Consider the following 14,190-nt stretch of genomic DNA (forward strand, 5'->3'; position numbering starts at 1 on the left):
GGTCAGATAACGGAGGAGGCAATTAGGATGGCGTGCCGCAGTTGCTGGTTAAGAATGACGTTATTGATCGGCCAAATGCTGTCAGCGCCGAGTGGGACTGCAGAGAGAGAAAAATCAACTCTTTAAATAAACAGTTTGAAAGTCTCGCGTCAGTTTAGCGCACACACACAGATGCTTAAAAGCTTAAAAGATGATCATATACTGTAAGAGCCTAGAGACGCAAAAAAAAGAATAATGATGATTAAAAAAAAATTGTGTATTACTTAATAGTGGCTGTGATTTGCAGCCTGCTGTTTTTGACTGCATTTATTACAGCTATACAGATTGTGGCTTAAATAAACACACAGGGCCTATTATATGGTAAACACAACATGCATCATCTTCACCCACGCCTTCCTTGCCGAGCTCTAATCAATAACTTGTATGGATTTCACCTTGGAAGACATTTGAATGCTTCTCTTACTCTCCGGACATCTTTCTCACGCTTAAAACACACGCGGCTCGCAAAGGGACCTCATTGTCACCAGAAACGTTGCGTCGCCATACAAGCGCAATGACCGAATGGTTGTTCAACGACAATAACTGGATCGTGGCTAACTCGATGCGGCGTGTCAGTTTGAATGCGCTTGCGTGGGGCTGCCGCATTCAAGTCTTTCATGAAAAACACAAGGTCTGGCACTCTGTTGTTGCTTGCCTTCGTCCTCAGACCTGCCCCCCCCCCCCCCCCCGCCTCTCCCCCCATTCCACAAGCTCAACACGATCAATTAAACAAGGCAGCTAAAAGAAAGATGGATGGATGTGAAGAGGGGAGAGTGAAGGATGGATGGCACAGGGATGGAGGGGGGAAGCGGAGGAGGGGGCAGCCGGGGATTGAAGCATGGCAAACAGGATTGATGACGTGAAAATCCTTTCATTTTGCCAGCAAGCAGGCCTCCAGCGGGTTGCTGGGGGACAAAAAAAAAAAAAAGTGCAGTCGGAGGAGACGAAGCAGCAAAAACACTCAACATGCACGGTGCTGAGGCAGCCATATTGTGAGAATGACTGGAGTCACTCAAACTCAGCTGTTCGCAGCCTCACCGCCAAATGAAACGCTTTTAGCCCAAATGTTGTGCTAATAATTTGTGTGCCGCAGTGCAGGCACAAAGCATGTTCTGTCTATTTACTGTACGTCTACATTGGAATTGGAAAGAAAGGAGACTCACAACACATTGAAAACAGTCCAAATGTCTTTTCCACATTATGTTTACTGCGAAACAAAGTACATTGGAGGTACTAGTTTAATTTGTTCTTCGACCCCACTCATAACACAAAAACCTCATATGGCAAAATCATCTTTCCCCTATTGCAATAAATGGAGATTTCAAATTGTTTTTCACAGAGCATAAAAATAATAAATGCCAGTGAGCATTGTTACAGTATATTGTCTTTCTGCATGGGTGGCTGCACCGTTCGTGTTCAAATATAAGTCTGTTCGGAAGAAGGAAAATCCAGAAAGATTCACGGTGAGCGAATCTTTCTTTTGGTCACGTTGGTGTTGGTCAGGTCTGCCGGCGCGTTCAACTTTAGAAGTTCCAATGTTAACGTGATGTGCTTGCGGTCAGCGGAGAACACTTTGGAATCGATTGCTTTAACTTTGCGTACATGTATGCTGTTGGGGCTATTAGCAAAAAAACAAAAAATGTCGGATGACATCAGGGGATGCACAAACGTGTGCATAATGAAGTGTTAAAACCAAGTCAAGCCATTTATCTACAGCATCTATCCATCTATTTATCTACCATTTTTATGACAATGGTTTCCCCAAGTGGGACAAATAATTTCTGATCACACAGATTAAAAGCAGGTGAAATGCATTTTTTTTTTTTTTTTTTTTTTGGTGGGTGCACTGTAGCTCTTGTGGCACATTAGTGTCACTCTCCTCGTAAGCGCACCGACACCATGTACCCGACAGAGGCCCATTAAGAGCTCATTACGCGGCCACTCATACAGCAACAGCAGCGCATTGTGGCAGAATAAATTGGGCCCCGAGCCCGCCGGAGTGCTTGGTCGCCCTAATGGAAACATGCTGAGAGGAAATGAACATCTTAATGCAGATGTCTCAACCCACACAGCAACGCTTACTAATGGGGCAGAGTGGCCTTGCAAAGATTAGAGGGAACAGGGACAGGTGGGTGCATGTATATGGATGAAGGTGCAACACGTTAGAGACCCTACCACCACCTTGTCAAACACACTAATAATTGCAGAAAACAAATGTCTGTCTTTTTGGGTTGTTTGCTATTCTTCACACTTGATTGCAAAACAGCTTTTCTTGCTTCTGTGGGAAAGAAAGAAATGAAAACGGGAACTGGGAATTAGCAAGATTAACGGCTCCCAGGTGACTTTGTCGCCTCTTTTGCTTTTGAATCGACTGAATATTCCGAAAAGTACAACTTCAAACCGATAACATTTAGCGTGAGTAACACTCGAGTTCCGAAGAAGTCATGTCACCGTGAGCGACCGTGGCTCACCAGGGCTTGTTCGCTGAATTTGAATTGATTTCAGCAGAATGTGGGTTATTAAAGCGAGGCTACATTGAAATCCGCCTTCATTTCCAGGAATAACCTCGAAAATGTCGCACATTGGCTGGAGCCTCCAGTACATTATTGTCAGATTCCCAATGGTACTATGCCGAGGATGTTGAGAGAGAGAGAGATTTTAATGTTGGGTAATATGTATCATCTTTTCCTGTAGACGGTGTTCAGTGTGTGAACATTGAAGGTATTAACAAACATGTCCTAACTTTTGAAGGCAGGAAGGAAGGTAGGAAGGGGGAAGGGAGAGTACCTTCGAAGTTGGCCGCGTATTTAACACTTGTGACGGGAAGGTGAGGTTATCTGCGAGACAATGGAGTTCTTACGAGGAAGTGAGTCAGCACCGATGCCACGCCGCAGGAGAAAGTGGCGGAGATATGCGCGCCGCCACTCAGACACCATCAGACATCCACGGCCATCGCACGACGACGGAGGGAAATGTCACTCGGGCCTTTCTCGAAAGCACAAGCGACTCGAAGCGCAGCTTTGAGCCGTCGAGGTGAGCTTTCATTTCATGAATGTGATTTGTACGGGGCAGAGCGCTCGCTTGCCCCATTCGAGGATAAAATGAAAAATGCTTTTATTTGGTCAATACTTAACAAAAAAACAACGACGACAAAAAAGCAGGAAAGAACTGCAGTGGTGCTTTGAGGCACAGGTCTTATTCGTTCCGTGACCACGCTCGTCACTCTGAACACTTCAATCTCAAATCATCGTTGGCGTTCACTGAGACATCTGAACTCCTCTCAGCTCGTCAGTATGCCACTAATATTAGTTGTTCTTCGCAGAGGATAAAGGATATATGACTGAGAAGTTACTTTGGCTGTCTACATGTGTTGCTGCGCCGTTTGTGTTCATCCCATTGCTTAAAGGGTTATAGCGCTACCACGCAGACGCTATTTAGTGTTAGCATTGAGATAGCTGACGGAAAGGCTAAGCTAGGCGGTCGTTTGAAACACGCTAGATGACTCATGGAGCTTACAAAACCACTTTTCGGCAGGGATCTATTAAATCATTCCATTATTTTTTTCGGGGTGGGGGGGGGGGGGGGGGGGCGGACATTATCCAATTTCACTTCATTGGTCTAAATTGGCCCCATGAGATGGCAGAAGGTACAATTAAAATTGAATCCCCCCGTTGTCCGCCCCGATTTCACACCGACTAAGTGAATTTGTGAGATGAACTCACCATTATATATATATATATATATACTTTTTGTGATTTTTTGTTTTGTTTGGCGGTCTCGTTTTACGTAAAATACAGTATGTGCTCAATAAAGGTGTGGAAACACATTAAACAGCGCAGCAGAAGCCCTGATCGGCTCTAACGTCACTGAGTGTGTAAATTCATTGTTCGCAACCTGATCTGCAACACAATCTGATCTATGGAAATGGAATTTAATACAGAGATTCTCAAATTATGGTACGCAGGCTCCCTTTAGTGGTCCGCAAAAGAATCACAGCCTTAAGTACAGTTCAGTTATTGTGTCGACATTTTAAATTTCCAACATTTATTTAGGCACCATTTTCATTTAACCTTGATGCATTTTAATCAGATCATTAATTATGATTATTTTTTTAATGTTACAGTGGCTTACAATGACATTAGATATACTTTTTAAAATAAACCCTCATTTTTGATGCTATGTAACAGCATTTTAATGTTAGTCATGATGGCGGTACTCGAGGAGCTAAGTTTTTTTTTTTTTTAATTCGGTGCTTGGTGTACAAAGTTTTAGAACTATTAGCGTAATAAAAGCATAATAAGTTTCAGTAGGCCAAAAAAAGTGCTGTTCTTGATGCTTCCCTGAGGAAAAGCGCAAAGGATTAGCAAGCCATCACCGAGCGATCCGTTTCCGTCGGCACTTCCGTCTCTTTGCCTGCGACGACTCACTTCGCTTTGTGACATCGACTGTGACAACAGCGCTGACGGCCCTGCTGCCGGTTTAAGTGATTTCAAATGACCGATTTGACCTTTCCGCCTTTCGCTCTCCGCACCGAGGCGAGCGCCGAAAGCTACAAAGCCGCATCGGGAGACGACGGCCGCCGTCAGCCGCTGTCGTGTGAAATTCTAGAATTCAGCGGAGAATGAAACCCCACAGTGTTGCTTTTCCGCTGGTATGCTTTTGAAAATGAGCGTCGATTGAATAACGAAAAACAAAAACGGGGAGGGAACTATTCAGCTTCTCGTGAGTGCGTGAGGCGCGAAACGGGGAAGGGGCGCTTCGACCTACGATACATGTGCAGTAAATCCTGCCTTCAATGGCGCTTTCTTTGAGGAGTTCAACCTGAATAAAACAACGATCAAACGGCTTTCGGTGATTCACGATAAGCTATTAAGTAAACGTGCGTTTTACCCCGAGTTCATAAACAAATGGGAGTTTTGTACATGAGGAAACTATTTGATGGATAGCACTTTCCTGTCGAGCGCAAACACCTCTCGATCTAGGGAACAGGAAATGTGCTTCCTTGCCATTGTATTGAAGGTTTATTGCTGCCACTGAGCCAAAGGCCAGAGTCTATTTTGATTAACAGCACGTCAATCCGCATGTCAAGAGTAGGAACTTATTTCCCTCTCGACAACCTGAAGTTACACTGGCCAATGATTGATTGGGATATTGGAGCGTTGCAAATGGGTATGACGGTATTTATGTTAAGCTGCAGAACTTATTTACTGCAAATACACGGTGGAGGAGAATGCGAACATTTGTAGACAAAAATAAAATAATAATTTTAAATACAGCAAAAGTGCTGCTCACAATGCTGCTTTCCTCTTACGATAATTAGGACAATCTTGTCTTTTTATCATGCAACATACTGTGTGATTGAGGGCGTGAAGGGTCTGGCAACGAAAATCTACGAGCGCTTGCTTGAAGTAGATGTCTGGATGGAGGCCATTTGCACCACTTTTAATCATCCTATCATAAAGTAGCTTTTAGAACCCAGAATCGCATCTGGGAGCCACTCCAAAAATCAAGGTTTGGGCAGAGCAATCCAGCAATGAGAGAGAAGGTAGTGTGTAGGAAAAATTGGATGGATGACATCATCCAGTGAAAAGAAACCCATAGTTTTTTTCTAAAATATATAGAGAAATGTGGTGCCCGAGACCCTAATGAGGACAAATGCTGTAGAAAGCGGACGGACGGGAAAATGGCAGCACGGGGTTGGAGTTATGTTGCAGCTAAGGAGAGCCAAGCCGCCACCCACCAAGGAAAAAGCTGTCATTTCCGCTTTACTTTAGGCTCGGAAAGTGTTTCGTCGCATCCTCCGTGTTGCTTTTGACGTGAACTCCCACCATAATTAGCCCCACGTCCCCGTGGCGACGACGACTCCCTCCGCGAGGCCATGGCGGCACGTAGCGAGCCATTGATATCGATCTCATTCTCGTTCTTCCCTCCAAAGCCGCTGCCAGCTGTGGCGCGCAGCTGCTCTCTGGTCACAATTATGTCGTTACATTCTTCCAAAAGCCCCGTCGCATGCGTCGGATAAACGGCGCGGCTGATGTGCGACAAAACCGCAGATGGTGAAGCGCATTGGAAGCGGGCATGGCTAATTGCTGCTACAGCGGAGGAGCCTCGTCGCTGGTAGCGCCATTGCCCGCTTGGAACACCCCTTTGAGGTCCCCTTTTTTCGGTGAACTTTTTATCAGGCTAACTGTGGGCTTAACGATATATATATATACATATAAATTGTTTATTTGTTGTATATTTTGTTTTTAGATCCTTTTTGAAGGAAATGACGTTCATAAAATGTGACAAACCTAATCGCTAGCGTAGCTCCCTCCAGGCCCAGATTTCACAAAGCAAAACTGTGAGTAAAGTGAGATAGGATCATCATTTCGGTATACAGTAACCCCACCCCATAGCGTGATACCGCACTATTTGTGTGGGATACATACTGGGAACCAGCCGCCGCACACAGAAAACATCTGAACATAATTGATGCCCCTGTAGAAGGATTTGGAATTGCTTAAAGATGTCACAAGATGCAGGCAAAACACAACTCTGGAGGACTGAAAATATTTTAAGTGCACCAGAAGGTCTTGCGGTAGACGGGGATCCAGTAGTCATGTCATTGTCGCGAACAACTCGTTGAAATGAACACATCTTTTGCGTGAACGTACTGAATGGAATCGTTTCGGTGTGCGTGTGCGCACTTCTTCTTTCTTGGTTTTCTGCTCGCTATTCTTCGGGTCGGCGGACTACAGGCATCGAAGCTAGAAAACGCCATTTTTTAAATTTGAACGATTCCAGGAGGATTGGAATGTTAGACCCCGGCTCCGACCGATTCTCGATGGCCAATGTGCCGATCCTTATTTGTTGCATTTTGACGGTCAGCCCGTCTGCCGGGATTTTCTCATGTACATCTCGTTAAATTGAAACATTTAAAACAGTTTTAGTTTTATGTTTTTACACATATTCTTTTTTTCATGAATTTATGGAGCAAACTCTATTGAGAATGAACAAAAATGAAAAAAAAATCGGAAAATAGGATGCAGCTCAGTTGTACACTAAACTCCAACCGCAGTAATCAACTTTGTTTGATTAATAAATCTGTGAAAATTGAGCACTCTCATCTTTGCAAAGTCAAAATGTTTGTACTGGATCCCGAGGGCCGCCGCCGCCGCAGCATTTCTGTTTTTTTTCTCTCTCCAAAATAAAAAGAAGACTGAAGGACTCGGGCCAAGTTGTCAGGTCTTAGTGTGATCCGAAAATAAACAACATATACTATTTCTGTTTGGCCTAAATCTGCGCTTGACTTCCGTCCAATTCCAGCTCCTCCTACATTAGCTGTGGTGTTATTAGGGAGGGGGGGGCCGCTCGGTGTGTTTCAGAGGCTGAAATCTGATTGATTGGGGGGGGGGGGGGGGGGGGGACGACACTGGAAGCAATGCAGTCAAGAGAAATGCTATTACATCAATGCAATGGACGGTCTATGAAAAGAAAGCGTTTAAAAGCAACACCATACAGAAAACATCAGGAGTCTTTTGGTAAATTTCTAAACTAATGCATAGTTTCATTGATTGACTGGCGACCAGTTCAGGGTGTACCCCACCTCTCACTCAAAGTCAGCTGGGTTAGGCTCCAGCTCACCCGTCACCCAAGTGAGCAAAAGCTCTATGGAAAAAGGATGGATAATTGGCACCCTGGACTGGTGCATGCACATATGGAAAGAGAACAGCATTCACACCGTCACTGAGTGTTGACCGCTACGTCATCACTAATATTTCTTCAATACATTTGTGTAGATTATTGTTTGAAGGTCTGAATGTTTGGACAGTGAACCTTCGCTACTCGCAGGGTAACGCAACCAAGTCTTTCCCCGAATAGCCAAAATCTACAAATAATTGTTGTTTGTAATTGGCAATAGATGCCACCAGATGGTGGAAAAGCACTTTTTTCTTTGAAAGATAGTTATGGCCAGGAGTTTGACTGAGACAAATAAATAATCAACCCTGGCATTTTGCCTGGCACATGCATGACAACAACCAAGATTTATATATATAAAAAAATAATAATAAAATACATTTTTTAAAATGGGGGGGGGGGGGTTGGAGTTGGTTTCAGGCATGCTTAGAACCAAATAAATAAGAGCAGCAAGATATTTTTTTAAAAATTATTTTTTTTAAAACTGTTTGCCTTATGGCTAATTAAGATTTTAGCGTGAATCATGACTCTAAAAGTCTATCAAATAACCGTTGTGGCAAGCAAATAAGCAAATGTACTGTAATAATGATGAACTTTATGAAGTCATGCAAAGCAACTACTGTATGTCTCGGAAGCATTTGACACCGCATTTTACTCCGACTGGATGTGGGCATACCTTTTGCTAATCGTGCTATACTCCCCAATGTTGAAATTGCAAAGCTTTTCTCATTTATTCGAGTGCTTTTAAGTATGTTTAATTGCAGCATAGGCGGTTGCTACGAATTCAAACCACTATGCAGCCTTTTCACACACCTTTAACCTAAATATCTAAAATCGTATGATGGAGCCCAAAATCAGCTCCCGGTCCGACACTTCCTGATGGTCAATCCCAACAGTCCCCAAAAACATTATCCTCACCTTTTCACAGCGACAAACCTTTATCAGGACTTTCTGACATCCCCTCACTTTCATCTGGACACAAATATTCTCAAATATGATCCAAAAATGCGCAGAGAATTGACACCCATTACACTCCTCCCCTCAGTTTAAAACGGGCGCCAAGATGCCACTAGATGTTGCCAAAGCAACACTTTTATAAGCACAAAAATGGAGAAGAGGCAAGCTTAGGTTTCCCCTCAAAAAAGATCCACAAATGGGCAAATTCACAAATACCGAGCCGTGAATATATACTATAATACATACGTGGTACGTTTCTTTACTGCCACAGCTTGTGTTTCTAAATTGTGTTTCTTTGTTGGTCATAGTCTGTTCAAACCAAATGATGTAGGCTAATCATTGGACCTTATAGGGGTGGCTTTTTTGGGGCGAACGTGGCCCCTGAACTAAATTGAGTTTGACATTGGCATCCCTGCTGAACCAAGTCTCCGCCGTGAATTTAACAATCAGGGGTCATCACGGTACGCTGGCAGCGATTGGCTCAAATGCATTCATACCAAGTAACGGTTTTCATTGTCACGGTTACTTCCCATTTCGATGGATCTGAGAATGCTCACTTTCTCACACACACACCCAATTTCTCCACTGCTTTGCCCTCTTTCTTCATCCTGCCCAACACTCCTTTTATGTGAGAGGTCCTGCTCGAGTTCCTTTGTGGTTCTTTAATCATTAACGTTGTATGCGCTCAGGGATCGATGAAAGACGGACTTGCCTGCGTTATGAAGAAAGCGAAAGCAAAAGCCTCCGAGAAGAGCAGACATCATTCTGCCATCTTAATATATTTTCCATGTTGCAGGAGGAGGACTCAGGATGGCATTCACAAGTCTGCTCTTTGCTTGCATTCTAACTGAATTGACTTTTTCAACACAAGGTATGAATCTACGTTATCTTCGTATTGGTTTATTTTGGTACTGTCTCAATCGAGCTACGTCACTCACAACAGTTGCTCGGCATGATAGGGACAGCCATTTGACTTCATCTCCTTTACAGGCAATAAGAAAATGTTTGATCAATTACAGTGATGGACTAAGGTATCGTTGAAATATTGTTATATCGGCAGTGTTGCAATCGATGGGTGGGAAAAGCTACTTCCCATCATGTTGACTTTTTAGAGAGCAAAGTAGTTGCGACTAAGGGCTCTCTTTGGGTACAGTTTCACACCCACACCATTTGTCACACCCATGGGTTGTGTAGATGTTTCAATACTCACACTTATCCCGGTGCAAGTGTTCAACTGTCCCACACGCCACTGCCCTTCGCATTTCATGAGGTACGGTAGGGCTGGGCAGTATGGTCTTCAAATGAAATCAGATTTTTTTCTTTTTTTTCATAAAAATTGAATTTCAGATCTTAATTTTTTTCCCTCGTTGTTTATAATAATAATAATAAAAAAAAAAAAAAAAGAAAACGAGAATGAAATTAAAATAAGTTTTGTTGTTTGGGGTCGTTATTTATTATTTTGATTTTTTTGCATTCTGGGAATCGTGAAACCAAGCTTTAAATCTTTCACCCAATACTGTATTAACTTGCACAAGTTCCACAGATGTAAATATAATTTCTACAGGTAATGTGAAACTAAATATTTCCTCGTAGAATTGTTCCCATTTGGAAAAGAAAATGCTGTGAAAAAGTATCGCCGCCCCCTTCTCAAATTCTATCTTTTTTTTTTTTTTTTTGCAGTTTCACCACTTTAATGTTTAAGATCATCAAACTCTTGTATATATTAGACAAAGATAACTCAAGTAAACAAAATGCCTTTGATAAATGATTTTACTACAAAAAATATATATATATATATTCAAAGCTACCTGTCCCTGTGTGAAAAAGTAATTGCGTGAATTCAATGTGCAATCAAATTCTTTGGTATATATTCACTGAAGTCTAAGTCTAAGGCTCCTTTTTTTTTGTTTTTTGTTTTTTTTAAATAGTTGCTTGAGGGGTGGGAAAATTCGCTACATATTGCAAAAAAATCGCTGTCTGTTAATTTAACAAAATGCTAACTAGGGCCTGACCGATTAATCGGCCAGCCTCTTAGCTTTTATCAAATCTTTCTCTGTGAAATACATACTAAAGGACAAAGTATTGTAAAACAGTCACATGTTCTTCCTGTAATTCATCTTTATTTTTGTAAGCATTAACACTAAAACATAAGTTATTTGACTAATTCTGTCGATTTTAAAATCGGGTGATTAATTGGGTATCAGAATTTTATTCGACCAAATATCGTAAACATCCCTATCGGTCGGCCCTAATTCCGACCTCATTGTGTGACAGTGATAATGAGCTTGAGGCTATTGAGACGTGTGACAACTGAGTTATGCGTTCTCCGTACGCCATTTGTTTACAGCACTGGTGAGCGTCAGCAACGTTACAGCCGAGTGCGGCGAGCAAGTGGCAATACGCTGCAACGCGTCGACGCGGAGGGATGGGCTGTCAGTCAAACATATGGAGTGGTCCCGAAACCACAAGCCTTTGTGTCAAGTGGACGGCGAGGGGAAATTGAACCACAGCAGAAACGCAAAAAGCCACTTACGCTGCGAGTATAAAAAAGGCCAGCTGTCACTCATCTTTGCAAAAGTGCAGCCGGAGGATAGCGGCGCCTCAAACCGCTACATGTGCAAACTGCGGTCCAACTGGGGGATTTCACATGGATATAGCTGGATAGAGCTGCAAGGTCAGTCCACATCTACAAACGTTTGTACATCATCATCATCATCATCATCATATGTCTTTAATTGACAGGACAGCCACGTCAACATTCAGCATCTGTGTGCGCAAAGCTCCGATGAGCGCTGGCTCTCCTCGACCACATCCAAAGCGAGAGTGTAATGTAGAATAAAAGACAAAATGTGCAACAAAAGTTCACACAAATGTCATACCTGTGTGCGGCCGCGCCGTCCTCGCTGGCTCTCCCTTGAAAAGAAATGTAATAGTTGAAAAAGATGTTTTTATTGGCTTCTGATTTCAAAACTGGCTATTGTGTATACTGTATGCAATTACAGTATATGAGATAATCTTTCCTTTTTATGGGTTCACAGTTGTAGCGGGACCTCCGAGGGAAGTCATAACTACGATGTGGCCCGTGACAGAAATCAATTTGACAACCTTGCTCTCGAGCGTCATTACACGACTACAACATTGGCCCAAAAATCACGTGAAATATCTCCAATAATCTATTAGTCAGCATAGCGCGACCAATCCAGCTACTTTACGACTGGGGGCTCTTAATCAATAGATTGTTTTGAGTTTTGTACAAGTACATGCATTGATGGTCTGCTCCTCAGACTGCTGCGGGGTGGCCAAAGGCGTTTTGTCCAAGGACGGTCCTGTCTGCACGTTCAGCTACGTCCATCCGAACGGAGACGTGCTCTGGTCTCACGCTTCCCGAAGCCAGTCGGAGGGACCTGTAAGGCAGAACACATTTAAAAGTGTGGAGGAAGGCGGCTGGCTAACCATTCAAAGTCAGCTGGAATGGAATTCCGACGGGCCCTTGAACTGTTCCCTGATGAGCGTCGATTCTGGAAGGCACATTTCTTGCAATTCGTCTGACGAGGTTGAATTCCTTGACGGGTATGGACTGAGACCTCAGGGTTCCCCACGCAAGGTCTGGAATGGAGCCGCGTCACTTGTACCTTTCAGGACAAGTCTGTTGATATCAATCATAATTGTCGTCATGCAGAAATGAAGGTTTCGCTTAAGTAATTCCACAACATTGAGGGTGATTACTGATGAGACATCCGTTGTGTTATTTAGTAACGATGAGGTACTGGGATTTTGCTAATAAAGACCAAGGGAGCGCTGCTCGCACGGTCCAAAGGTTTATGATTGTGTTTCTACTTCCTGATTGACGTGAACAAGGAAATTGCACAATGTTAACTGGCGACAACGAGGGAGCGGCTCGTCACCATGGCAATAAAAAAACGGCATTATAAATCTCGCAACTGGACCTAATATAATATGTGAACATAATATAGCTTGGCATGATTGTTTCTTTACTGTGTTTAAAATGTCAACATGCAAAAGCATCAAACCTGCAAGTAACAAGTAATAGAATGTTGATTAGTGGGTAGGAAAATGAACAATCAGTCAACTGGGCGAATTGCTCTCAGGAACGATACACCAAAGTTAAGATTCGATTGGTATCGAAATTTCTGACCGATGGTTCGATATGCGATTAGATTTTTATTGAATACATTTATATAATGTATATACTGTATAATGTGTGATAATACATTTGTAAATATATATATATATATATATATATATATATATATATAATTACACAATCCACATTAGATTTAAAAAGTGAAATACAACTGAACTGCACTTGGGCAGTGATTCTTTTGCCTAGCACAAGAGGGAGCCAGTGTAGCACAGAATCACTATTCTCGAGAACAAAATAGCGGAAAGCTACTGCAACACATTCCAAAAAAGCTGGGAGAGGTGGCAAAAAAGACTGAGAAAGTTGAGGAATGCTCCTCAAACACCTGTTTGGAACATCCCACAGGTGAACGGGCTAATTGGTAACAGGTGGGTGCCATGATTGGGGAGAAAAGGAGCTTCCCTGAATCGCTCAGTCATTCACAAGCAAAGATGGGGCGAGGTTCACCTCTGTGAACGAGTTCGTGAGAAAATAGTCGAACAGTTTAAGGAGAATGTTCCTCATCGTACAATTGCAAGGAATTGAGGGATTTCCTCATCTACGGTCCAGATTATCGTCAAAAGCTTCAGGGAATCTGGAGAAATCACTGCATGTAAGAGGCAAGGCCGAAAACCAACATTGAATGCCCGTGACCTTCCATCACTCAGGCGGCACTGCATCAAAAACCGATATCAATGTGTAAAGGATATCACCACATGGGCTCAAGAACACTTCGGATAACCAATGTCAGTAAATACAGTTTGGCGCTACGTCCGTAAGTGCAACTTGAAACTCTACTATGCAAAGCAAAAGCCATTTATCAACAACACCCATGAAACGCCGCCGGCTTCTCTGGGCCCGAGCTCATCTAAGATGGACTGACGCAGTGGAAAAGTGTTCTGTGGTCTGATGAGTCCACATTTCAAATTGTTTTTGGAAATTGTGGACGACATGTCCTCCGGGCCAAAGAGGAAAAGAACCATCCGGACTGTCATGGACGCAAAGTTCAAAAGCCAGCATCTGTGATGGTATGGGGGCTGTGTTAGTGCCAATGGCATGGGTAACGTACACATCTGTGAAGGCACCATTAATGCTGAAAGGTACATACAGGTTTTGGAGAAACATATGCTGCCATCCAAGCAACGTCTTTTTCACAGACGCCCCTGCTTATTTCAGCAAGACAATGCCAAACCACATTCTGCACGTGTTACAACAGCGTGGCTTCAACAATAAAAACAATAAAGTTCATCAGTTTGAACATTAAATATCTTGCCTTTGTAGTGTATTCAATTAAATATAGGTTGAACATGATTTGCAAATCATTGTATTCTGTTTTGATTTATGTTTAACACAACGTCCCATCTTCATTGGAA

General features: G+C 42.9%; 1 protein-coding gene across 2 annotated transcripts; it reads left to right on the forward strand.

The window, feature by feature from the left end:
• Positions 1 to 2,985: 2,985 nt before the first annotated feature.
• LOC133404139 (uncharacterized) lies at positions 2,986 to 12,603 on the forward strand. 2 transcript variants are annotated; one of them, XM_061679778.1, is made up of 4 exons: positions 2,986 to 3,072; positions 9,473 to 9,547; positions 11,024 to 11,350; positions 11,419 to 12,603. In XM_061679778.1, the coding sequence occupies exons 1-4, from the start codon at positions 3,012 to 3,014 to the stop codon at positions 11,463 to 11,465; spliced, it is 510 nt and encodes a 169-aa protein (XP_061535762.1). In that variant the 5' UTR covers positions 2,986 to 3,011; the 3' UTR covers positions 11,466 to 12,603. The 2 variants fall into 2 exon arrangements, with proteins under 2 accessions (XP_061535762.1, XP_061535761.1); XM_061679777.1 differs by having other exon boundaries at positions 11,961 to 12,603.
• Positions 12,604 to 14,190: the final 1,587 nt, after the last annotated feature.

Source organism: Phycodurus eques, chromosome 6 (assembly GCF_024500275.1).
Source record: "Phycodurus eques isolate BA_2022a chromosome 6, UOR_Pequ_1.1, whole genome shotgun sequence".
NCBI classification, from domain to species: domain Eukaryota; kingdom Metazoa; phylum Chordata; class Actinopteri; order Syngnathiformes; family Syngnathidae; genus Phycodurus; species Phycodurus eques.